Here is a 24,969-nt window from a genome sequence, read left to right as displayed (position 1 = left end):
CTCGATCTCCTGACCTCGTGATCCGCCCGTCTCGGCCTCCCAAAGTGCGGAGATTACAGGCTTGAGCCACCGTGCGCGGCCCCCTTGTGCTGTTTTAAGTGGTGTAATTGGAGAAAGGTAGGAACCAAGGTATATCCCCAAGTAAGGGTTTGAAAGCTATGTGAGAGATTCTGTACTTAACATTATTTTCCAGATGTGTTTTCTACTTGTGTTTAAAATGGAATTGTATAACCACCTTTTAAAAATGATTTTAGTGGCCCGGGCGCGATGACTCACGCCTCTAATCCCAGCACTTTGGGAGACTGAGGTCAGGAGTTCGGGACCAAGCCTGGCCAACCTGGTGAAACCCAGTCTCTACTAAAAATACAAAAATTAGCAGGGCGTGGTGACAGGCGCCTGTAATCCCAGCTACTCGGGAGGCTGAGGCAGGAGAATCGCTTGAACCCAGGAGGCAGGGGTGGCAGTAGGCCGATGTCGTGCCATCGCACTCCAGCCTGGGCCACAGAGCGAGACTCAATCTCAAAAAAAAAATTTATTTATAAGATGATCAGAGAATATCTTGCAAGGGAAAAGGAATATTTTATGAATGCTAACAGAATCGTCTTGAAACTCTCCAGAGTAATGTAATGGTAGAAAAAAGAGTGGTGAGAGATAGTGTTTTTTTGTGTGTGTTTTTGTTTTTGTTTTCTTTTTGAGACAGTCTTGCTCTGTTGCCCAGGCTGGAATGCAGTGGCGCGGATCTTGGGTCACTGCAGCCTCCGCCTCCTGGGTTCAAGCGATTCTCCTATCTCAGCCTTCTGAATAGCTGGGATTACAGGCACGCGACACCGCACCCAGCTAATTTTTGTATTTTTAGTAGAGACAGTGTTTCACCATGTTGGCCAGGATGGTCTCAATCTCCTGACCTCGTCATCAGCCTACCTCGGACTTCCAAAGTTATGGGATTACAGGTGCGAGCCGCTGCGCCCGGCGGAGAAATAGTGTTTTTAATGATTCTTGTAAACTTGTAAAAAAGTTTTTTTATTTGAATGTTCTATAAGCATTTCTTAAGGCATAGTGACTTCTTTGCAGTGGACTTGGTTTTTCATTGGAAATGCTTTTTTTGTTTTGTTTTGTTTTGTTTTGTTTTTGAGATGGAGCATTTGCTGTCCTGGGTCATACTCCTCAGCGCTGTGTATTTTTTCAGCAGAATACTAGGGCCTCTGGCTAGAATGGAGGTCAGAGGGCCTCCGTTTCAGTGCACTTTTTTCTGGCAGCAGCAGGGAAGGGGGAAAAAATGGTAGGCCATTTTCAGAGTGCCTTTAAAATGTACCTGGAGAGTGAGATTAGGAAACACAGATCTGATCTGATCTTTGGCGCTGTTACTAGCAGTATGGTTTAACCATTTTAGTTCTTGTTCCTGGGCTGTTGGAGAAGTCTTTGATCTCCCTGTTTTCCAATCTCCACTTTAATGCAGAAATGCTTTGCGTAGGTCCAGCAGCCTCTAGCAGTGATTCTTTATAGAGTGAACCACTTACAAGAATTAAAGTTAATAGGTCGTGCTCTGGGAGATTCTTGTAATATGGGTCTCTGGTGAGGCTTGAAAATACATAGTTTGAAAATATATTTTAAATTTTAATTTTTTTTTGAGGCAGAGTCTTGCTCTGTCATCCGGGCTGGAGTGCAGTGGTGTGATCTCTGCTCACTGCAACCTCCAGCTCCTGGGTTCAAGCAATTCTCCTGTCTCAGCCTCTCGAGTAGCTGGGACTAGAGGTGTGCACCCCCACGTCCGGGTGATATATATGTGTGTGTGTGTGTGTGTGTATGTGTATATATACGTGTGTGTATATATGTGTTTGTATATATGTGTATATATGTGTGTGTGTATATATGTATGTAAGAGATGGAGTCTCATTCTCACCCAGGCTGAAGTGCAGTGGCACGATCTTAGCTCACTGCAACCTCCACCTCCTGGGTTCAAGCGATTGTTGTGCCTCAGCCTCCTGAGTAGCTGGGATTATAGGCACACACCACCATGTCTGGCTAATTTTTTGTACTTTTAGAAGAGATAGGGTTTCTCCTCTTGGCCAGGCTGGTCTCAAACTCCTGACCTCAGGTGATCCACCCACCTCGGCTTCCCTAAGTACTGGGATTATAGGCGTGAGCCACCTTGTCATGCCTGCTCTGTTAATTTTAGAGCTAAAAAAGAGCTGACATTGTTGGGTATTTCAGTTGTCCGTGGGTCTGTTGAAACCAAGTGGACTGAAAATGTGTGCAAAATCTTTCAGCTGTAGTCAGATGTAATCTGAGGTACTGCGTAGAATTGCTTCCAAGACTTCCAGGTCCTGACATTTTGTTTAGTCTTGCGAGTAGGCTCAACATAGACTGTTAAGTTCCAAAGGTTAGGCTTTATTGTCTCATTTCTTTGTTCATTGAAGCAGCTTGGCACTTAGAACATCATTCCACATTTGAGGAATGAACATAGTGAGACCCCTTCATCCAGCCAATCTCTGATGTGTATTGATATTTTAATTTGTAGGGTATTTTACTGAGTAAAAGGGTTGGAAGCAGATATACAAGTGGAGAATAAAGGTCCTCAACTTAGAAAACCAGATGAGGAAATCTTTAAATAACTGTATTTTCAGATGTACAGTTAAAACCAACCAACCTTGACAGCGTTGCAGGAGATTCTACCTATGTGCTTGACAGTTGATAGATGATTTAATTATTTAAGTAGATTGACCTGCTAATAAATTGTTTTTGTTTTTACCATTGGATACCAACGGTGTTTTTGTTGTAGGGTGTGGTTGAAGTTTGAGCCAAAGTGGTACTCTGTATAGCTGTCCCGGCTTTTCCTAATTTGGCTAGGAATACCCTAATAATAGTGTGATGACTCTCTAAGGTGTGAATCATCTTATAGATGAGAAGAAATTACAATTAATCCAGTACTTTTTCTCCCTTTACAGGTGAGCGAGTGCTGTGCTTTCATGGGCCTCTTCTTTATGAAGCAAAGGTATGAAACTTGTTTTCTGTGGAGAAGTTGGCTAAAACTACTGGTTAGATCTGACCGTTTACTATACAAGTGCAGTGTTTTGTTGTTGCCTCAGTAAGAGAGTTGCCTGTTTTAGGTTCGTAGTTAATAAATTTCTTCATCTTTCTGGGATTTTTATTGTTTTGCTTAGTGGCTCAAATAAATTAAAACATTGCTACTCTCTTCCACTTTTCTTACCGATCTGGAAGTAGCATTTGAGGGGAGTGTTAGAAGGGGAAGATGGGTTGTGGGAAAAAAATAGCATTTTATGGTTAATGACTTGGTGAGAAAACATTGTTCAAGTTACTTTTAAAAGTAAATATATGCTGAGTAAGCATTGAGCTAATTATATTAGGTTAAAAGTAAAAGCTAATATTAAAAATAAATACATTTAACTTTTGATTGTTGGTTTGTGTGGCAAAATTTGAATCCTGGGAGGCTTCTTTTGTATCAGAGTGTGCTCAAGTTTTAAAAACTGATTTTACATTTAGCTGAAGGTAAGCAGGAGAATGCATTCCAAAGTCAAAAAAAGTTACAGTATTTTGTTTCTGATAACTTTTTTAGTAAAAATATTTAAGACTTGACTATACCTTAAACAGTTGTAGCTCTAAAAATGAACCCGTAAAGTACAAAACAGTATGTTTAATTTATGCAATTTCTGCGTAAATTCTTGAATAGTTTTATGCTATATGTGTCTGAAAATAGCCTTAATTATAAAGTGTCAGACAATTCTGACTAAATATTAGCCATTTTCACTACTTTTTTTTTTTCCTGTGCTCTAAATACACAGAAGTGTGTTTTTAAAGTTCTGAAGAGCCAAACGCGGTGGCACATGCATGTAGTTTCAACTACTCAGAAGGCTGAGGCTAGAGGATTGCTTGAGCCCAGGAGTTCAAGGCCAGTCTGGGCAACCAAGCGAGACTGTCTCTCCCGCTTGCCTGCCCCCCCTACCCCCCGCCACAGTATTGCTCTGTCGCCCAGGCTGGAGTGGAGTTGTGCGACCTCTGCCCCTCCGCCTCCCGGCTCCTGCCTCAGCCTCTTGAGTAGCTGGGATTACAGGGGCCAGTCACCACACCCAGCTAATTTTTGTAGTTTTAGTAGAGACAGGGTTTCATTATGTTGACCAGGGTGGTCGTGAACTCCTGACCTTGTGATCCACCCGCCTTGGCCTCCCAAAGTGTTGGGATTAGAGGCATGAGCCGCCACCCCGCGGGAGACTCTCTTAAAAAAAATCCTAAAATGGCTGAATTTGGATGTATGGAGATGGTCAGGAATTTCTAAGTATATGTATATGTACATATATCTTAATGATATAACGTTTATACAGTTTATAAGTGCTAAATTACGGCTCATGGCCAGGTGCCATGACTTACAAGCCTGTCATCCCAGGGCTTTGGGGAGCCAAGGCAGGAGGATCTCTTGAGGCCAGGAGTTTTGAGATCAGTCTGGGCAAGATAGCAAGACTCTCTCTACCAAAAAAAAAAAATTGTGTGTCCTGTTAATCATTTTAATCCCGAATGTTGTTTTTTGTGTATCAATGTTTGGCAAACTCTACTAAACTGGCTGAGTTTTCTCCTGGCAGCTGACACTCTGGTGAACAATTTTTGAATTGAAGCTATCAAAACAAATTAAACTGTTGTGGTTATTTTGGTTTTCTCTTAAAGACTTTTAAATCCAAATCCAGTTAGTCATCACTTGTCATAGTTAATGACTTGCTTCTAATAATTCCTTTTGTCTGGCTGCTTTTAAGAAAAATGTGAAGTATTTTTAATTCATTGCTTTACAAGTTGTTTAATTTTTCTCAAACAGGTCCGTTTACTGCCTTTCATAAGCCAATGAAGTTCTTTTATAATATAGTTTAAAGACTTTACTTTAGAGGAATTTGCTTTTGAAATAAATATAGCTCCTGGCTAATTAGACTGAGAAAACACAAGCATAGCTTTCTTTAGCTGTCCTTGGATGGCTTTTGTAATCCATTGATTAAAGATTTAGGGTGACCTTTTATGCTTGTGGTTCTCAGCTTTGTTGGACCTTTTGTGAGTAATCTGCAGTTTTGTAACTTGAGTATTCTGCAAGCTTAAATAGTGTTCTCTTAGTCCTTTTGTTTAGGCCACCATAAAGCTTGTGTAGAGTGTCTTTGAAGGATGATTTGAAAAGGTAGTATCTCTTTAAAAAATTTCTAAGTGAATTATTATTTTTTTTTGAATTTCAGTGTGTAAAGGTTGCCATAAAGGACAAACAAGTGAAATACTTTATACATTACAGTGGTTGGAATAAAAAGTGAGTATTAGATCTTACAATTTTATTTATAATTAACAAGATAGCTTGTGTCACGGACTGGCTTAACAAGCATATGCTTTTCAATTCTTCTGCAGTTTTAATGTAATATAATATATATTGAAGCAAGGGTGAATCATTTGTAGTGTGACAAAACTATTGGAAATTAGGGTACTGAGCCATTTTAATTTAAATATACTTGGTTCTTGGGAGTATTTATGATGTGCCAGTGTAATACCTAATAGTCATATAGTCAACCAATTATTCTGGTTGAATGTGGCAATCACATTTTTCTGTTTTGTTTCTGTTTTTTTTTTTTTTTTCCCCCGGTTTTGGTACGTTTTTAGGATGGCCTGAATTTTTTGGCCTTACCACAAACATTGATTATATATGTTATTTCAAGCAGCTGTGCTGAAAACCAGTTGGGTTTTCTGTCTAGAAAAGGGGAAAGGATAAAGATTGCTTCATTGAGAAATAAAGACAGAATTTACCAACTCATTTTCTGAACTTCGGAAACATGATTTAGTGTTGACAGAAAATAACTTAATGTGACCCACTTTTTAGCATGATTTAACACAGAAATTCAATTATAGAGTCTTAATTTCTCACCCCTAAGAGTTAAGCCTTTTTTTTTATTTTGGAGATGGAATTTCACTTTTTTTGCCTGGGCTGGAGTGCAATGGCGTGAGCTTGGCTCACTGCAACCTCCGCCTCCTGGGTTCCAAGCGATTCTCCTGCCTCAGCCTCCTGAGTAGCTGGGATTACAGGCAGCCGCCACCATGCCCAGCTAATTTTTTGTGTTTTTAGTAGAGACGGAGTTTCACCACATTGGCCAGGCTGGTCTTGAACTCCTGACCTCAGGTGATCCTCCCAAAGTGCTGGGATTACAGGTGTGAGTCACTGTGCCCGGCCTCTGTGTGTGTGTGTGTGTGTGCGCGCGCGTGTGTGTGTGTATGTAAAGCACCAATGTTACTGATCTATTTCCAGGAATGGACAGTGGGTATAGATTGAACACATTCTAGAATGTCCATCCAGTGGAGCTCTTTTTCAGTGATGAGACTTTTCTCCTTGGGCCTCACAAATAACCCTGTCTAAAAATTTACCCAAGTCTCCTATTTGGTGATTGTAATTAAAAGACTTGCAATTTTTACTGTGGGAGGTTTTACGTTTTATTAATGATGCTTTGTCCTTCAAAGATAGCACTGCCATTGCTATTTAGTATTGTTCTTGCGAAATTGCCCTCTAGTAACTTAAGGCTTTGTGTCACCTGACTCAGGCTCTGGTACCTGGTTTACCATGGGAGCAGTGCCATCTGATTTGATAAGTATTCTGTTACTATGGAAGGAGTTTTTTTTTTTTTTTTTTTTCCCTGTGAAGTTCACTGGCCCTGTGACTTTGGTCTTGTTTCATATAGTACTCTATCTAGGTGACCAACCCAGTTAATTTTATTTCTTTGTTAGGAAGTTGTTTTCACGTATCAGATGTTTTCAGCTGAGAATTTATTAGACATTTCACTTCCATTAATATAAATGTGGAAAGGTAGAAATCTGAAATGCATAGAAGTGCATCCTGACAACTTGTGGGTTTTTTTCCCAGTTAATGATAATTAAAGTATTTCTAATAATCAGTGAGATGTGGTGGTGCGCACCTGTAGCCTCAGCTACTTGGAAGGCTGAGGCAGGGGGATGATTTGAGCCCAGGAGTTTGAGGCTGCAGTGAACTATGATGTGCCACTGCACTCTAGCCTGAGTAACAGAGCAAGACCTGGACTCCTTTAAAAAGAAACAATAACATCTATTTCTAATAATGATAGGTAATATCTAATAATGATAGGTAACTCCAGCCTCATGGACTTGTATTATAAATATTGAGAAGTTGGGAAAATAATGGAGAAAACTGTCTTGGTGAAAGTAAACTGTGCTTTTAGTACTAAATGGATTCTAATATCTAGGAAACAGGAAAATAGTGACTCGTAGTGTATCTCATAGCTTTTTATTACTAAACAGTGCCTTGCTAAAACTGCATTTCAATCTCTATTAGACTTACATTTTATGTGTTAATATTCTGACAATATCCAGATAAAGTTGAGAGTGTTAGGAGAATCTCATTTCTCTACAGGAAAGATAATAATTTTATGCATACTATGAGTGGGAAAGACCATAAAGGATATAAGAGAAAAATACAAAGCAAATTTATGGGTTAGGCTTACTCTCCTCCACCTCCTGCATTTTAAAGGAATTGTTTTAGAGCCAGTATGGTGGTACCTATAGTTTTAGCTTCTTGGGAGGCTGAGGTTGAGCCCAGGAGTTTGAGGCCAGCCTGGGCAACATAGCTAGACACCCCTCTTATAATTAAGCAAATAAAAATTATAAAGAAGTGTTTGAGGCTGGGTGCGGTGGCTCATGCCTCTAATCTCAGCACTTTGGGAGGCCAAAGTGGTTGGATCACTTGAGGTCAGGAGTTCGACTCCAGCCTGGGCAACATGGTGAAACCCCATCTCTACTAAAAATAAAAAAAATGGCCGGGCGCGGTGGCTCAAGCCTATAATCCCAGCACTTTGGGAGGCCGAGGCGGGTGGATCACGAGGTCAGGAGATCGAGACTATCCTGGCTAACATGGTGAAACCCCGTCTCTACTAAAAATACAAAAAACTAGCCGGGCGTGGTGGCGGGCGCCTGTAGTCTCAGCTACTTGGGAGGCCGAGGCGGGTGGATCACGAGGTCAGGAGATCGAGACTATCCTGGCTAACATGGTGAAACCCCGTCTCTACTAAAAATACAAAAAACTAGCCGGGCGTGGTGGCGGGCGCCTGTAGTCTCAGCTACTTGGGAGGCTGAGGCGGGAGAATGGCATGAACCCAGGAGGCGGAGCTTGCAGTGAGCCGAGATCAGGCCACTGCACTCCAGCCTGGGAGACACAGCGAGACTCCGTCTCAAAAAAAATAAAAATAATAAAAAAATAAAAATAAAAAAAATTAGCCAGGTGTGGTGGCACATGCCTGTAGTCCCAGTTGTTCAGGAGATTGAGGCAGGAGAATCACTTGAACCCGGGAGGTGGAGATTGCATTGAGCTGAGATCACACCACTGTATTCCAGCCTAGGCTGCAGAGCGAGACTCAGGATAAAAAAAAAAAAAGATTGAACACATAAACGAAGTAAAGGAAACTATGAAAAAGGAATAGAATAAAGAAGATATTTTTAAAAACCTTAAAAAATTATTTTAGAATTTCACCTTAGTAACTGAATACAGCTTTTGTGCTTAGTTCTTTTTCACATACAATAGATACCCTGTATAAAATTGCACACATAGATGTGTACAGCGCAAAGACTGGATTTTAAGCGGCATTTGTAGCTTGTCACAAATTGTGAAAATACCAAATGCTTTGTATTTTCTGATTTTACTGCTTCGAAAAATTTTCCTCTTTGGTGTATTGTAGTCCAGTAACTCAAAGAAATGATAGGTTTGTGTAGATTTTTTTGTTCTCAACTAATTTGACACATATTAATTACTGTTGGGGAAAGTTAAGAAATGGCATCAAATATTAAGATTTGTTACTATCTTTGTAGATGTATTGAGGAATATATCAGAAATGTCTTTGGTTGACTTGGCGTGTAGATAAATATATGCAATATTGAAAGAATGATCTTAGCTTTAGGAAGTCTTCAAAGAAACCTTTAAATTCATTTTGAAAGGAGGAGGAGTTATTCAAATACCTAACGTGTTGTGTATTTAGTCTATGTAAGTACTGCCCATGGATCATTGTGACTCTGGGAAGTAGTCACGTTACCATTAGAAAACTACGAACTTCTAGATGGGTGCGATGACTCACGCCTGTAATCCCAGCACTTGGGGAGGCCAAGGTGGGCAGATCACCTGAGGTCAGGAGTTCGAGATCAGCCTGGGCAACACAATCAGACTCTCTCAAAAAAAAAAAAAAAAAAAGAAAGAAAAGAAAATTACGAAATATTTTTATGCTTCACCTGTATATAAAATTTTCTGAGTGGCCTTCAGTTATTACCATGGATCATTGTAACTTTGGGAATTGCACTCACAAATGACCTTTAGAAAATTCTGAAATTTGGGCCGGGTGTGGTGGCTCACGCCTGTAATCCCAGCACTTTGGGAGGCCAAGGTGGGCGGATCACAAGGTCTGGAGTTCGAGACCAGCCTGGCCACCATGGTGAAACCCTGTCTCTACCAAAAGTACAAAAATTAGCCAGGTGTGGTGGCTCATGCCTGTAATCCCAGCTGCTCTGGAGGCTGAGGCAGGAGAACCACTTGAACCTGGGAGGCAGAGGTTGCAGTGAACCGAGATCGTGCCACTGCACTCCAGCCTGGGTGATAGAGCAAGACTTGTCTCAAAAAAAAAAAAAAAAAATTCTTGCTGGTCAGAATGGCTCAGGCCTGTAATCCCAGCACTTTGGGAGACCTAGGCAGGTGGATCACGAGGTCAGGAGTTCAAGACCAGCCTGGCCGCCATGGTGAAACTCCATCTCTACTAAGAATACAAAAATTAGCTAGGTGTGGTGGCGCGCACCTTTAGTCCCAGCTATTTGGGAGGCTGAGACAGGAGAATCGCTTGAATTCAGGAGGTGGAGGTTGCAGTGAGCCGAGATCATGCCACTGCACTCCAGCCTGCAGTGAGACTTTGTATTAACAAAAAAGAAAACATTCTGAAATTCTTTTATGTTTGACTTATATGTAAAAATTTCCGAGTGTTTGGCTTTCAGTTATTATCCTAGTAGTGATGTTCCTTAGAGCAAAAGATGTCCACTTCATTTTTCTTTGGTTCAGCAAGGATTGTCAGCTCTTTACCTATAAAGCAAACTCTAACAGTAACTTTGTGTTTAGAGCAAGTTGCTTATTTAAATACATTTTATATCAGTGGGAAAGGGTTTATAACATTCTAAAATGGAAACTTGTAAGTGAAAATTGGCTAACTCCCTTTGATTTAGAGAGAATTGGAATAGATATAAATACATGGCCAGGCACGGTGGCTCACACCTGTAATCCTAGCACTTTGGGAAGCTGAGGTGGGCGGATCACCTGAGGTTGGGAGTTTGAGACAAGCCTGACCAACATGGAGAAACCCCGTCTCTACTAAAAATACAAAATTAACCAGGTGTGGTGGTGCATGCCCATAATCCCAGCTAGTCAGGAGGCTGAGGCAGGAGAATCGCTTAAACCCAGGAGGGTGGAGGTTGTGGTGAGCCAAGATCGCACCGTTGCACTCCTGCCTGGGCAACAAGAGTGCAATTCTGTCTCAAAAAATATACACACACACACATATACATAAATATCTCAAAAATCTCATTTTGAAAATGGCTTGTGTGGGGTACTTTTTAAAATTCATACAACAAAACCTTAATCCCCAAATTGGAATTTTCTTAAACTTCAGTTAATCTTTTTTCAAAAACATACTAGATGATTGAGATTTCTAAATTTTCAAACCTCATTGGAATTTGTTGACACAGACACTTAAATATTCCATTTGTAAATGAATCTTAATAAAGCTAAAGCCAAATTCTGCACCTGGTCACTGAGATTACTTTGTACTATGCTGTCTGTATCAGAAGTGCTGTGAGGCCCAGGCGCTCTGAAAAATCATTGAAGACACGTGAGGATATTGTAGCCCTTTTTCCTGTTCCTGAAGGAGCTCCCTCAGTACTCCACCCCCTCCTGACCTCTAGGTAAATGCATGTTTTGAAATTTTCTCTAGGAAATCATGTTCAGGATTGCTTTTTATTATTTTCCTTTTGGCTGTATTATATGAGGTCAGAGGTGGGAAATCATTAAACAAAAGAAAGTCTTAAATTTTTTTTTAATTGGGTACCTTGAGAGTACACCTAATTGTGTCACTAAAGGAGCTCCATCAGCAGGAGAAAAGATTAACTGCTCAAAAAAATTTAGCATTCCCTAAGAAATAACAGTTTTGTTTGCCATTTTTGGTGAAAAAACACATAATCAGAAATTGTGTTTTGAACAAGCTTTTTGAAGTGCCAGAATGCCTTAACATTTTTAAGAGAGTTGGTTCTGCCTTCTAATATTTAGAAAGCCAGCTTTCTGATCAGCCTTGAAAGTTAGTGTGTGTGCATTTGTGACTGAATGAAGGTGAAGAATGATGTCGAATCATTTTAATACTTTACAAACTTGACTAGGTTCCAGTCTAGTTGGTGTTTGAGTATTGTAGACTTCCTTATATGTTTCTGACATATTTTTAGTGTTGTTTGTGTCAGGGATTCGCAGGTGTTTTACATGTATTCTCATAACAATTTTTTGAGATAAGTACTGTTGTTCTCATTTCATAATGAAATGAAAACAAAAAGCTATGTGGAACTTTGTCATTACACACAGCTGGTTTTAATTTTTAAAAATAACTGAGTTTTTGACTCCTGTGCTTTATTTTTGACAATTAAAGTCTTTAAGATAACATAAGGCTAATCACTTAGTGAATGTTACATTAAGTGCCAAACTCTTAAGCCATTTCTAAAAATGATTTGAATAATCTGCTTTTGGACTCCGGCAGCTTAGATTTGGAATGCTGCTTTTTGAAAATAAAAAGTTTTCCTTTTTACAGAACAGACTTCCTTTAGATTTTCATTTTAGTTGAGACTACATTTGTAGTGCTAGTTCATCAAATTATTTCAGAGAAATCCAGTCTTGCCTCTTGGATCTCAGAAAATAAGTTGGAGAACAGAGTATTTTTGAGTTACATTTTAACTTTCCTCTTTTTCAGTTGGGATGAGTGGGTTCCAGAGAGCAGAGTACTCAAATACGTGGACACCAATTTGCAGAAACAGCGAGAACTTCAAAAAGCCAATCAGTAAGTTTGTTTTGTGAACTGAATATTAAGGAGAAATGCCTGTAGATTAATTTTTGGGCATGGAATGAACAATGGAGATCATGTTGGCTACCCTGCCTATAAAATAATTTCTGGTACCTCTCAGCTGCTGTGTTACAGCTTTGATTTCAAGTAATCAGGCCATTTCTAGGTAAAGGAAGTAGCATACCTGCCATTACTTAAGCTTATCCTTAGATCTAGGTAGAAAACAGCAGAATGTTTTTGGAAATTGCTATAGGTGTCAACTCATTGGTAAACATCTTTCTTATTTTTGGGGCTCTGGAAGACAAATTTGGTGGGGAAACAAGAAAGCAAATGAGGCATTTCCTATTCTGTTTTTCATCTCTGAAAGCACAGGAAAAGGGACCCTGTAAGACTGTATGATCTATAGGGTAATTTCAAAGTTGAAATGTATATTTAAAAAAATTAAAATGATGGCCGGGCACGGTGGCTCATGTCTGTAATCCCAGCACTCTGGGAGGCCAAGGCGGGTGGATTATGAGGTCAGGAGATCAAGACCATTGTGGCTAACACGGTGAAACCCTGTCTCTACTAAAAATACAAAAAATTAGCTGGGCATGGTGGCAGCCGCCTGTAGTTCCAGCTGTTTGGGAGGCTGAGGCAGGAGAATGGTGTGAACCCAGGAGGCGGGGCTTGCAGTGAGCGGAGGTCACACCACTGCATTCTAGCCTGGGTGACAGCGAAACTCTGTCTCAAAAAAAAAAAAAAAAAGAACAAATAAAACATTGGGATTAGTGAATTCCAAAGCAAATGGAATTTTCAGTGCTATGAGAACTATTACAGTCACTTTTTATTACATTGATTTTAATTGAGCCTTTTTCTCTTTGTTGAGTATTTTGTTTGATTTTTTGGAAATACCCCTGTCCAACTTGTTAAAAACTTGGTGCCAGAATTTGAATATAAATTCCTAATGGAATCAGGCTGACATAATTTTTTTTTTTTCATGTAAATGCTCATTTTATGTTGACATTACTGAAATTATTTTTGAAGGGAGCAGTATGCAGAGGGGAAGATGAGAGGGGCTGCCCCAGGAAAGAAGACATCTGGTCTGCAACAGAAAAATGTTGAAGTGTAAGAAGCTCTTTGTTTTGATTTTGCATACTATATGTGAAGATAATATTTTATACTCATTATGTGTTAGACTGTGTTGAAAATTGAAACTTTTGGAACATTGTCGGAACCAGTAAGAATCCCATTCCTCAGGTATCAGGTCATTAAAGTAGTTTAAAATACATATTGCTTAATTTTCCTCAGCAGATTCCCCCTCCCTTTAACTTGTGTGTATAAATATATGCGTGTGTAATGTTTTCTCTTACAAAGATAGTATTAGTGGTTATAAGTTTTGAGATAATTTTTGGCAAGCCTTTTCAAACGTAAAAAGCAAGTGCTGGCAAGTGCTAAAAATACATACCAATTAACCCCCACTTTAGTGAAACCCATGGTAAGAATTTGTGAGAAGTTAAGGTTTCAAATAACTGCCCTTCCCGTCTTCACCCCCAAGAAAACCTTTGCTTTTTTTGAGACAGAGTTTCCCTCTTGTTGCCCAGGCTGGAGTGCAGTGGTGTGTGATCTGTGCTCACTGCAACCTCTGCCTCCGGGTTCAAGTGATTCTCCTGCCTCAGCCTCTCAAGTAGCTGGGATTATAGGCATGCGCGACCACGTCTGGCTGATTTTTGTATTTTTAGTAGAGATGGGTTTTCACCATGTTGGTCAGGCTGACCTCCTGACCTCAGGTGATCCACCTGCCTCGGCCTCCCAAAATGCTGGGATTACAGGCGTGAGCCACTGCTTCCGGCCCAAAACCATTACTTCTTGTTAACTCTAGATTTTAGAACATCTGATAAGAAGCCTAGAGTGAGAAAGTCATGTGCATGTATACATTTTGTATGTTTAAAGTTTGTGTAGGATGGTGTGGTAGCTCACACCTGTAATTCCCCTACTTTGGGAGGCTGAGGCAGGAGGATGGTTTGAGCCCAGGAGTTTGAGACCAACTTGGGCAGCATCTGGAGCCCCTGGTTCTACAGAAAAATAAAAAAATTAGCCTGGGGGTGGTGGCACATGCTTGTAGTCCCACCTATTCAGGAAGCCAATATGTGAGGATCACTTGAGCCCAGGAGGTCAAGGCTGCACTTTAGTCTTGGCAACTGAGTGAGACCCTGTCTTAAAAAAAAAAACAAAAAGAAAAGAAAAAAGAAAAAAAAAAGTTGATGTACCTGAAAGTGGATGACAAGAGTGGTAACTTAATAAGTATTCTTAAGTATTTGTTAATAATAAAAACAAAGATTATAATTTTTATTAAGAGGCCATTTTATTTCTTACCAGACTTATTGATCTGCCTTTTCTACTTAAAAGTAAGGTGTTGCCATCGCCAGTGCTTTGGGAGGCTAAGGGAGGAGGGATTGCTTGAGGCCAGGAGTTCTGGGCTGCAGTGATCTGCACCACTGCATTCTAGCCTCTTAAAAAAAGGTGTTACTAATGAAGGTATCTAGCATTTAATGCATTTGGAGATGTTTGAAACCGTTTTTTTTTTGTTTTTTGTTTTTTGTTTTTTTTTTACTCTTTTGGTGAGAAGATAATTGGTTTGGCAAGGAGTAAGTGTGTTACTGTTTGAGGATTGCTCATAGTTTTATTAAGTGGTAACATGTTTTCATGATCTGGTTCTTTGTAAAACTGTAGTGTAGTATTTCATTAAGATTTAATAGTAATTATATCTTAAAAGGCAGCAATTTCTCTTTATTTAGAAAAGATATTTTTATCAAATAGTTTATAACTAATTCTTTATCACTGTGCTAAGTTACATAGAAATTCAAGTGGTAGTATGCCCATAAGTATTTGAATACAGTATTGTGCAGTTTCAACTACAAAAATAATGGCTGAGTAAATATATGAAGTAAAGCTTTAAAATTCAAATTTCCCATTCTTGAACAGTAGAAGCCTCTTCACATTGGCTTCTGAGTCTTTTGAAGGATCCTGAGTCTAGATGTTTGAAGCATGAATGTCAGTCTCTTACTACTGGGACTTATTGAAGTGTATGGGTTGAATATCCCTTGTGTGAAGTGTTTCGGACCAGAAGTGTTTCATATTTCAGACTTTTTTTTGGATTTTGAGGTGGTTGCGTTATACTTACCTGTTGAACATCCCAAATACAAAATCCAAAATGCTCCAATGAGCATTTCCTTTGAATGTCATGTTGGCTCAGAAATTGGCATTTTTGGAACATTTTGGCTTGGGGATGCTGAACCTGTATATTTTATATATCTCTTACTTTAGAGTTGAGATCACTTGTCAGTGTTTTAGTTTTATATTATAGAGTGAGTGAGTAAAGGATTGAGTGTGAGGACTCTTGGTTTCCCTTAGTCTCCACATATTGACATGTGCGACTAAAGTTCATGGTTGACTTTGTCCGAGAAGTACAGTCCAACAGATTTTTACAAAACTAACAGAGAAAACCTATACTTCAGTTTGGCCAGATTTTTGTATTTATATCCAAACATAAGTTAATTTTAATTGTCAAACCTTTAGACCTAAATTAAATGAATATATTTAATTAATAACATTTATAAGTATTATTTAAAGCTACAGAAAAGTAAAAAAATCCAGGTGTTATAGTATCTTTCCATTGAAAGTAATCTATAATCATGGGCTTTATAAACTGTTTCCCTTGTGGTCTAGAAATAATAATGTAAAAAAGCAAAATTAGGCCAGGCATGGTGGCACACGCCTGTAATAGCAGCATTTTGGAAGGCCGAGGTAGGCGAATCACTTGAGATTGAGACCAGCCTGACCAACATGGTGAAATCGCGTTTCTATTAAAATACAAAAATTAGCTGGGAGTGGTGGTGGGTGCCTATAAACCCAGCTACTTGGGAGGCTGAGGCAGGAGAATTGCTTGAACCCTGGAGGAGGAGGTTGCAGTGAGCCGAGATCACCCAACAGACAGAGCAAAACTCCGTCTCAAAAAAATAAATAAATAAAATAAAAAAGCAAAACTAGCAATTTTCCATTTGGCAGTATGTAAGTAGACATGAGTTAAGTTGCTGTTAGAGATGATAATCAAGATGAGGAGACTTAAGTGTTGTCCTAAATGTGGGATTATGGAGTGTGTAGTATTGAACAGGGGGGAACATAATTTAGAGAAGAAATAAAGTGAAACAAAGTTTGGACCAGTGAGAATAGAATAACAGATTGGTACTTAAGTATACAAGCCTGGGCAACATAGTGCTAGAGACCTCTATCTCTGCAAAATAAAAAATAAAAACAGAAAAATTCACCCAGCATGTTCGTGTGTGCCTGTGATTCTAGCTACCTGGGAGGCTGAGACGGGAAGATTGCTGGTGTCCAGAAGGTCAAGGCTGCATTGAGTCGTGATTGCACCACTGTACCCCAGTCTGGTCAACAGACTGTCTCCAAAACAAAACAAAAAAACCCAACAACAAAAGAAATATACAAATCTAAAAATTAATATTTTGGGGAACAGAAATAATTGGAAAAAAATTTTAACCTTTGACACTTTTTTGGTGGGTCTAATAATGTAGTGTATACTATAACACATATTAATATAACCTTGGAAGAACGAAGTTGTTTACTAAAGTGTTCTTGGTTTGCCTTTCTGTTTTTTTGTCTTTGAAACTCTGTCACCAAGACTGGAGTGCAGTGGTGCAATCTCGGCTCACTGTAGCCTTGGCCTCCTGGGCTCAAGCGATCCTCTCACCTCAGCTTCCCAAGTAGCTGGGACTATAGGCGCTTGCCACTATGCCCAGTTAATTTTTGTATTTTTTATGGAGAAGAAGATTTGCTATGTTGCCCAGGCTGGTCTCAAATTTTGAGCTCAAGAGATCCACCCCCCTTCACTTCCCAAAATGCTGGGATTACAGGTATGTGCCACTGCGCCTGGCTTGGTTTACTTTTTTCTATTATGTGGAGAGAAATGGGAATTTAACCAGTTGTTAATAAAAATCCTTGTGTCTGAGTAGGACACGATTTACCACCTGATCTTTTATCCAAGTTAGTATTTCTCTGTGAACTTAACCCTGATAAAGGGAGTTGAAACAAAGGCAGTTTTACTGGAAATAATTATTTTTCTTCTTTTTCTCTCCTTTTAGGAAAACAAAAAAGAACAAACAGAAAAGTAAGAATATTAACTTTCTTAACGTTAATTTATGTTACCTTTATAACATTGACATTTTTAGTTAGACTATTTTGAAAGCTATGAAATTTTGGAGTAGGCTTATATTTATTGATTATTTCAAATAGGTGTTTCACAGCAGTGTTATAAAATAGGTACATGGTGGTAGAGACCTTTTTTTTTTTTACCAAGGAGAAACTCGTGAGCATTTATTTTCATCTGCTTTAGTCTTAATTACTCCCACTGAGAAGATAACATTTATAAATAAATGGAAGGTGGTGATACTAAATCCTATACTAAATGTTTGGTAGAGCTCTTCGTGAAAGTTGTATTTTTGGTGGGAATATGATTCTTTAACTTAGATTCAGGTAACAGCTGTGTAATGGAGAAATAATATAATGAAAAGGGAGAATGTGTCAAGAGACTGTTTTCCTTATAGAATTTGTTAAATTAGCTAAAATGAGACTCCTCCCCCCCAACATTTACAGCACCTGGAAATGGAGATGGTGGCAGTACCAGTGAGACCCCTCAGCCTCCTCGGAAGAAGAGGGCCCGGGTAGATCCTACTGTTGAAAATGTGAGTTTTTCTTGAGTTTATGAGTAGCATGTTAGGATTTTTAGTCTCAGTTATATGACATAACCATGGGAGCTTTGATTCTCTACAAGATTTGCTTACATGGTTAATTCTTGAAATTAAACATTTTCTCTTTTGGGGTAAAGTATATGTTTCTGTACATCTTTATTTCACCTGTAGCTCTAGATTTACCTACCCAGTTAATCATCATTTGTTGTGTAACCTTCACCTACAAGACTATTTCTTTGGTGTTAGATATATATTTTTATGAGTTAAAGATGTACCTTTAAGATGGTTGTGTTTGGAATAGTTGTTTGGTATCAATGGTAAATAAGAAAATATTAAGTTAAAATATATCAAGTCAGTGTGTTTCATTTCCTGAACAAGAGGAACCTTACTGAAGAATTTTTACCTTTACAAGAAAATGCTCTAAATAGACTATAGTTCGGGTCAGATTCTTTTCTCCCAACAGCAAACTATGTGTGGTCTTTTTCATTTACGATTTTTAAAAATGACAGTACAGCTGTATGTGTGGTTGGCTACTTTAAGAATTTATCCCTAGTGCTTCTAAAAGTCAGCTCCCTTCCATGTTTGGTATTGAGCTTTAGCAAGAAAGGTTAGGTTTTTAATACTCTTCCTATTTCTATTTAGGAGGAAACATTCATGAACAGAGTTGAAGTTAAAGTAAAGATTCCTGAAGAGCTAAAACCGTGGCTTGTTGACGACTGGGACTTAATTACCAGGCAAAAACAGGTAACTTGAAAAGCTACCCAGATTGTTAAGCTGTATGATACATTCCTGCTAGCAAAAAAAGTTTTTAAAGAAAAGTGTTATATTGACTTGAATTATTAAGGCATGACTGATAAAATAATACTGTAATTTAGAGGCTGAACATTTTAGAACTACTACTAGAAAGAATAACTTGGAGAAGAATAAAAGTTCACATATAAATTTTATGAATTTGTAATGATAAAGGTGGAAATAACTGGTTTTTGGAGATTGCTACGGCAGGAACTTGTTCTGAAAATTCGTAAAGGCAAAGAAGCACGTGTTTACTGTCTTATTGTCATTGCTGATGGTAGGACATAGAAAGCACACACCACCACCTGCAAGGTGTTCATGACCCTGAAAAGAACCTGAATCTTACTAAGCGCCTGAGTCTATTATTAGTTTGCAGGAAATAAGATGTTTAATGGAGCGACATGTTTATCAGTCATTGAACTCTATAATTGAGAATTTTTTGGACAAACGAAGCTATTTAAACAAATGGCATAGGTAGGGTTAGGGATAGTGGGGGGAGATGATTAGGGACTGCTTGAGGATTATGAGACTTAAGAGACATATCAGTCTGTACGTGGATACGGTTTTTCTGGATTTGAATCCTTTGGAGGATTATGCAATTATAGCTAAACTGCAAAGATTCAAGCCATGGCTGTATCACTTATTATTTGTGAGCTTGGACAAGTTTCTTAGTCTTTTTGTGCTTTTGTTTCTGCATTTAATGGAATAGTAGTTCCTATTTGACAATGCTAATGAGAGGATGAAAAGATAATTATTTTAATGCTTTAGACTAGGTCTAGCAAATAATATGCATAACAGTAAATGATTACTTGGTAATACTACAAAGGCACGTTCATGTCTGTTGTGTGTCTAACAGATTGACGTTTTTAAAAGTTTTGCTGTTCTGTCCAGTAGAGTTTCATTAGCCACATTTGACTGTTTAAATATATAGATGCCCCAAAACTTACAATGGGGTTACATCCCAATAAACCCAGCAGAGAGCTGGAAAATTAAGTCAAACCATTGTAAGTTGAGAACTGTCTGTAATTAAATTTTTAGTTTCTCAGCTACATTATCCATGTTTTAAGTGCTGAATGCCTCCTAATTTGAAATACTGTTACTGTTACCTGATCTTTGTATAAAAACTTGCCTGGTATAATTTTTCTTTAAAAAAGAGAATGCGTATATTTAAGCATGTTTTTGTCTTCATAGCTCTTTTATCTTCCTGCCAAGAAGAATGTGGATTCCATTCTTGAGGATTATGCAAATTACAAGAAATCTCGTGGAAACACAGATAATAAGTAAGAATATACATTTTTCAGATACACTCAAAGACATTTGAAAAAGCTTCTAAATAAGTCATCTGAAACTTGTACTGACTCCGAACCAGTACCACCAGAAACTAGCAAAATAGAATTTCACTGCTTTGACACTGGAATCGGCTGGCTGACTTTTTCTTAAAGGGCCAGATAGTAAATATTTTTAGGCAGAATTTAAGCTATCATGTAGGTATTTTGTATAACCATTTAAAATTTAACCATCTGAAAATGTAAGAAGCATCTTAATTGCTTTAGTTTGTCAAACCCTGCTTTCATATGCCCTTTTAAAACATCTCAGCTATGGTTCATTGTTACTAGCTCAGTTTTTAATTCTTTAAATTGGTTGAATTATTCTGTATCTCAGTTCTTTTCATTGACCAGTTTTGGAATATTTTTGTTCATTTATCAGGGAGTATGCGGTTAATGAAGTTGTGGCAGGGATAAAAGAATACTTCAACGTAATGTTGGGCACCCAGCTACTCTACAAATTTGAGAGACCACAGTATGCCGAAATTCTTGCAGATCATCCCGATGCACCCATGTCCCAGGTGTATGGAGCGCCACATCTCCTCAGATTATTTGGTAATATTCCATGTGGAAAATAATGGATTTTACTTTTTGGAGGGGTTTTCCCTAAATGAGTAAGAGGTAAAGTAATTCACTTTCCAAAACATGACTCCATTTTAATTTGAACTTTTGTCTAGAATGTTAAATAGCAAAATCTCTTTGGGAGCAAGGGTTTCAAAAATCATGTATTTTACTTTATTTATTTTTATTTTATTATAATTTTTTTTTGAGACAGAGTCTCACTGTGTTGCCCAGGCTAGAGTGCAGTGGTGCGATCTGCTCACTGCAACCTCCGCCTCCTGGGTTCAAGCAATTCTCCTGCCTCAGACTCCCAAGTAGTTGGGATTACAGGCGTGAACCACCACACCTGTGGTAATTTTTGTATTTTCAGTAGCGATGGGGTTTCACCACGTTGGCCAGGGTGGTCTCGAATTCCTGACCTCAAGTGATCTGCCTACCTTGGCCTCCCAAAGTGCTGGGACTACAGGCGTGAGTCACCACGCTCGGCCTAAAATCATGTATTTTAAAGGAATTGGTGGTGTTTGCTCACATAATTAAAATACATGGTTGTAGTGCTCCTGCCTTGGATGTAATTTTGGATAAATTATCTTGTTTAAACAGTACGAATTGGAGCAATGTTGGCCTATACACCTCTGGATGAGAAGAGCCTTGCTTTATTACTCAATTATCTTCACGATTTCCTAAAGTAAGTCTGTGCTTGAAATTATAAACATGAATTTGAAAATTAGTGTGTAATGGGAGGGATTGGCAGTATAGATGCTAAAACATTAAACATTGTATTGGTACAGGCATAGATAGACCGTAATGGAGCAGTGTAAGTAAGTGCAAATATAGTGGAGTCTCAGAAATGACAGATGGTATATGGATGGCATATTGGTGCAGTAGGGGAAAGCAGTGGAATCTGGTAGGTGGTGATAAGACAGCTGACAGTTTGGAAGAAAACAAAGCCACACTTTGTGTGATGTCATGTACCAAACATCACATGTGTACCAAAATTCTAGATGAATCGAAGTTTAAAATTGTTAAGATAATGAGAGGACAAATGTAATATTTTCATAGTTCTGTAGTGTTCCATTTATGATAAATGGCTGGTACCTTTAATACACACAGAGTTCTTCGGTAAGAAATGAACAAACTAGTGAAAAGTAGGACAGGAAGTTTACAGCCATAGCAGCACAAAGGACCGTTAAAAATATGTCAAAAATAATGATAGAAGTATAAACTGTCAGTAAAGTAGCACTTGTGAGATTGGCTAAGGTTTAAATGTTTGAAGAAATGGAGAAAAGGGCAATCCTGGTTTCTACTAGTTTTTGGAAGGCATTTTTATAATAGTGAAGAATTTGAAACAAGAACTTTATTAAAAGGATGAGATCATTCTAAACATACTGATAAAGATGTCTGTGTTTTCATTTGTAGAACAGCCAAGTTGTGGTAGAGGAGTATGGTATAATTCTTACTTGTAGAGAAACGTTATTTTAATCTTTGCATAAGATCTGGCTTTCCAATGTGGATCTTAGTTAATACTGGATTATTTCTTGGGAGTGGTGTTGGGAGGAAGGGTGGGAGTTTTCAGTTTCTACTTTGTATATTTCTGTATATGAATTTTCTCATTACAGTCGTTTTACAGTAAATTTTAAACTGCAACGTGGACTTGAGAATCGAGGCAAAATTTACTGTTTTTGCTTTACTACTAATGATAAATACCTTCTTTATGGAATGTGCTGTACTACTTGACATTTCACCTTCTCTTTTATATAATGATTTTTTTTTAAAAAAAAGTTTATTCATTTAGAGATGGAGTCTTGCTCTGTTGCCCAGGCTGGAGTGCAGTGATGGCAGTCACGGCTCATTGCAACCTCCACCTCCTGGGTTCAAGCGATTCTCGTGCCTCAGCCTCCCAAGTAGCTGGGATTGGAGGTGTATACCACTATGCCTGACTAATGTTTGTATTTTTAGTAGAGGTGGGGTTTTGCCATGTTGGCCAGTCTGGTCTTGAACTCCTGGCCTCAAATTTTTCTGCCTCGGCCCCCCAAAGTGCTGTGATTACAGGGGTAAACACCCACTCTTGGCCTGATATGACTTTTTTTTCTTTTCTTTTTTTTTTTTTTTGGAGATGGAGATTTGTACTTGTCCATGCTGGACTACAATGGTGTGATCTCAGCTCACCACAACCTCTGCCTCCAGGTTCAAGCAATTCTCCTGCCTCAGCCTCCCAAGTAGCTGGGATTACAGGCATGCGCCACCATGTGCTAATTTTGTGTCTTTAGTAGAGACGGGGATTCTCCACGTTGGTCAGGCTGGTCTTGAACTTGCAACCTCAGGTGATCGGCCTGCCTTGGCCTCGCAAAGTGCTGGGATTACGGGCATGAGCCACTACTCCCGGCTGATACGATTTTTTTCTAAAGAAAATATCTAGATGTTCTTTTAGGGTAATGCTGTCATGTAATAGGTTAATTGTTTCTTAAAGGTAGTTCAAACTCCCAGGTTGGTATTCTGAAGACATAACTGTTCTTTGCTGTTTAGAAATAGGGGAGTAATTCCAGAATTCATTCTTTTGTATAATGCATAGTGTTGTTTATTATAGAACCTTATTTACCTGAATTGTCATTATGTGTGGTTTTATTGTGAGAGAATGTCTAGTTTAATGTATTTTAGGGAAGTGTTTTCTGTGGCTTATGTATATAATATATAGGAAGAGATTTGGATTAAGATAATGACTTTAAAAATTTTTTGTAATGAATATTTTATTTTTAGGTACCTGGCAAAGAATTCTGCAACTTTGTTTAGTGCCAGCGATTACGAAGTGGCTCCTCCTGAGTACCATCGGAAAGCTGTGTGAGAGGCACTCTCACTCACTTATGTTTGGATCTCCGTAAACACATTTTTGTTCTTAGTCTATCTCTTGTACAAACGATGTGCTTTGAAGATGTTAGTGTATAACAATTGATGTTTGTTTTCTGTTTGATTTTTAAACAGAGAAAATAAAAGGGGTAATAGCTCCTTTTTTCTTTTCTTTTTTTTTTCATTTCAAATTTGCTGCCAGTGTTTTCAATGATGGACAACAGAGGGATATGCTGTAGAGTGTTTTATTGCCTAGTTGACAAAGCTGCTTTTGAATGCTGGTGGTTCTATTCCTTTGACACTACGCACTTTTATAATACGTGTTAATGCTATATGACAAAATGCTCTGATTCCTAGTGCCAAAGGTTCAATTCAGTGTATATAACTGAACACACTCATCCATTTGTGCTCCTTTTTTTTTTTTTTTTTTTTTTTTTAATGGTGCTTAAAGTAAAGAGCCCATCCTTTGCAAGTCATCCATGTTGTTACTTAGGCATTTTATCTTTGCTCAAATTGTTGAAGAATGGTGGCTTGTTTCATGGTTTTTGTATTTGTGTCTAATGCACGTTTTAACATGATAGACGCAATGCATTGTGTAGCTAGTTTTCTGGAAAAGTCAATCTTTTAGGAATTGTTTTTCAGATCTTCAATAAATTTTTTCTTTAAATTTCAAAAAAACAGTGTGCTTGTGTTGATGCCTTACAAAAACCATTGTATATTTGTGTATTCCTTGTATTTAGACAGGGTTTTTTCAGGTGTGTGCTTTTTTTCTGGTATGGCCTTGATGGAATGATAATGCTTTAGCTTTAGTACGTAGCGCTAATCCATAGCAGCTTTGGCGGTTTGCTGTCTTGAGTCCTAGCTAAAAAGTTAGAAGTTTACATGACTGTTTTTTTACTTTCCCCAAATTGTTACTCTGAGCATTAATTAAGGGCATTTTTACCTGTATAAAATTATGGTCAGCTTTTTTTCTGTCTGTAATTGTTTATTTTTACGGGTTTACCCTAGAAACAACCAAAAATGTCAGTAGACAACATATTAAAATAACACAAAGGTTGTAAAGGGCAACATTTCTCCCCTTTGATAGAGACACTAAAGTGGTCTGTACTTGGGTAGAGGGTGGCAGATGCTTAGAATTAAAATGCAGCCGAGTGCAGTGGCTCACGCTTGTAATCCCAGCACTTTGGGAGACTGAGGCAGGTGGATCATCTGAGGTCAGGAATTAGACACCAGCCTGACCAATATGGAGAAACCCCATCTCTACTAAAAATACAAATATTAGTCGGGCGTTGTGGCGCATGCCTGTAATCTCAGCTACTCAGGAGGCTGTGGCAGGAGAATTGCTTGAACCCAGGAGGTGGAGGCTGCAGTGAGCCGAGATCGCGCCATTGCATTCCATCCTGGGCAACAAGAGTGAAACTCTGTCTCAAAAAAAAAAAAAAAAAAACCTCCAAAAACAGAATTAAAATGCAAAGCAGCAGATAAGTTCAGTTGGCAAGAGTTACAGCAGCAATACAAGAGGGAAAATGAGTGCAAGAGGGAAATAGGAATAAGTTCCAAAGAAGCAGAATTTGCTTGGGTTGTTTAAAGGGA

General features: G+C 38.5%; 1 protein-coding gene across 5 annotated transcripts in view; it reads left to right on the top strand.

The window, feature by feature from the left end:
- The window catches only part of MORF4L1 (mortality factor 4 like 1), a 55,517-nt gene extending 31,463 nt beyond the window's left edge, over window positions 1-24,054 (top strand). For 2 of the 5 annotated variants that reach the window (XM_011983724.1, XM_011983725.1), the window contains exons 2-12: window positions 2,946-2,992; window positions 5,223-5,290; window positions 12,024-12,110; window positions 13,140-13,220; window positions 17,252-17,277; window positions 17,763-17,851; window positions 18,500-18,601; window positions 19,841-19,929; window positions 20,357-20,529; window positions 21,136-21,220; window positions 23,290-24,054. In XM_011983724.1, the coding sequence (XP_011839114.1) occupies window positions 2,946-2,992; window positions 5,223-5,290; window positions 12,024-12,110; window positions 13,140-13,220; window positions 17,252-17,277; window positions 17,763-17,851; window positions 18,500-18,601; window positions 19,841-19,929; window positions 20,357-20,529; window positions 21,136-21,220; window positions 23,290-23,374 (932 nt within the window). In that variant the 3' untranslated portion in view covers window positions 23,375-24,054. Of the gene's footprint in view, window positions 1-2,945; window positions 2,993-5,222; window positions 5,291-10,860; window positions 10,978-12,023; window positions 12,111-13,139; window positions 13,221-17,251; window positions 17,278-17,762; window positions 17,852-18,499; window positions 18,602-19,840; window positions 19,930-20,356; window positions 20,530-21,135; window positions 21,221-23,289 lie in introns of all 5 variants that reach the window. The other 3 variants (XM_011983723.1, XM_011983726.1, XM_011983727.1) reach the window with 3 other exon arrangements.
- Window positions 24,055-24,969: the final 915 nt, after the last annotated feature.

Source organism: Mandrillus leucophaeus, unplaced genomic scaffold (genome assembly GCF_000951045.1).
Source record: "Mandrillus leucophaeus isolate KB7577 unplaced genomic scaffold, Mleu.le_1.0 Scaffold254, whole genome shotgun sequence".
Lineage (NCBI taxonomy): Eukaryota > Metazoa > Chordata > Mammalia > Primates > Cercopithecidae > Mandrillus > Mandrillus leucophaeus.
The sequence above is the reverse complement of the archived record's forward strand: the minus strand, read 5'-3'. Positions and strand labels throughout refer to the sequence as shown.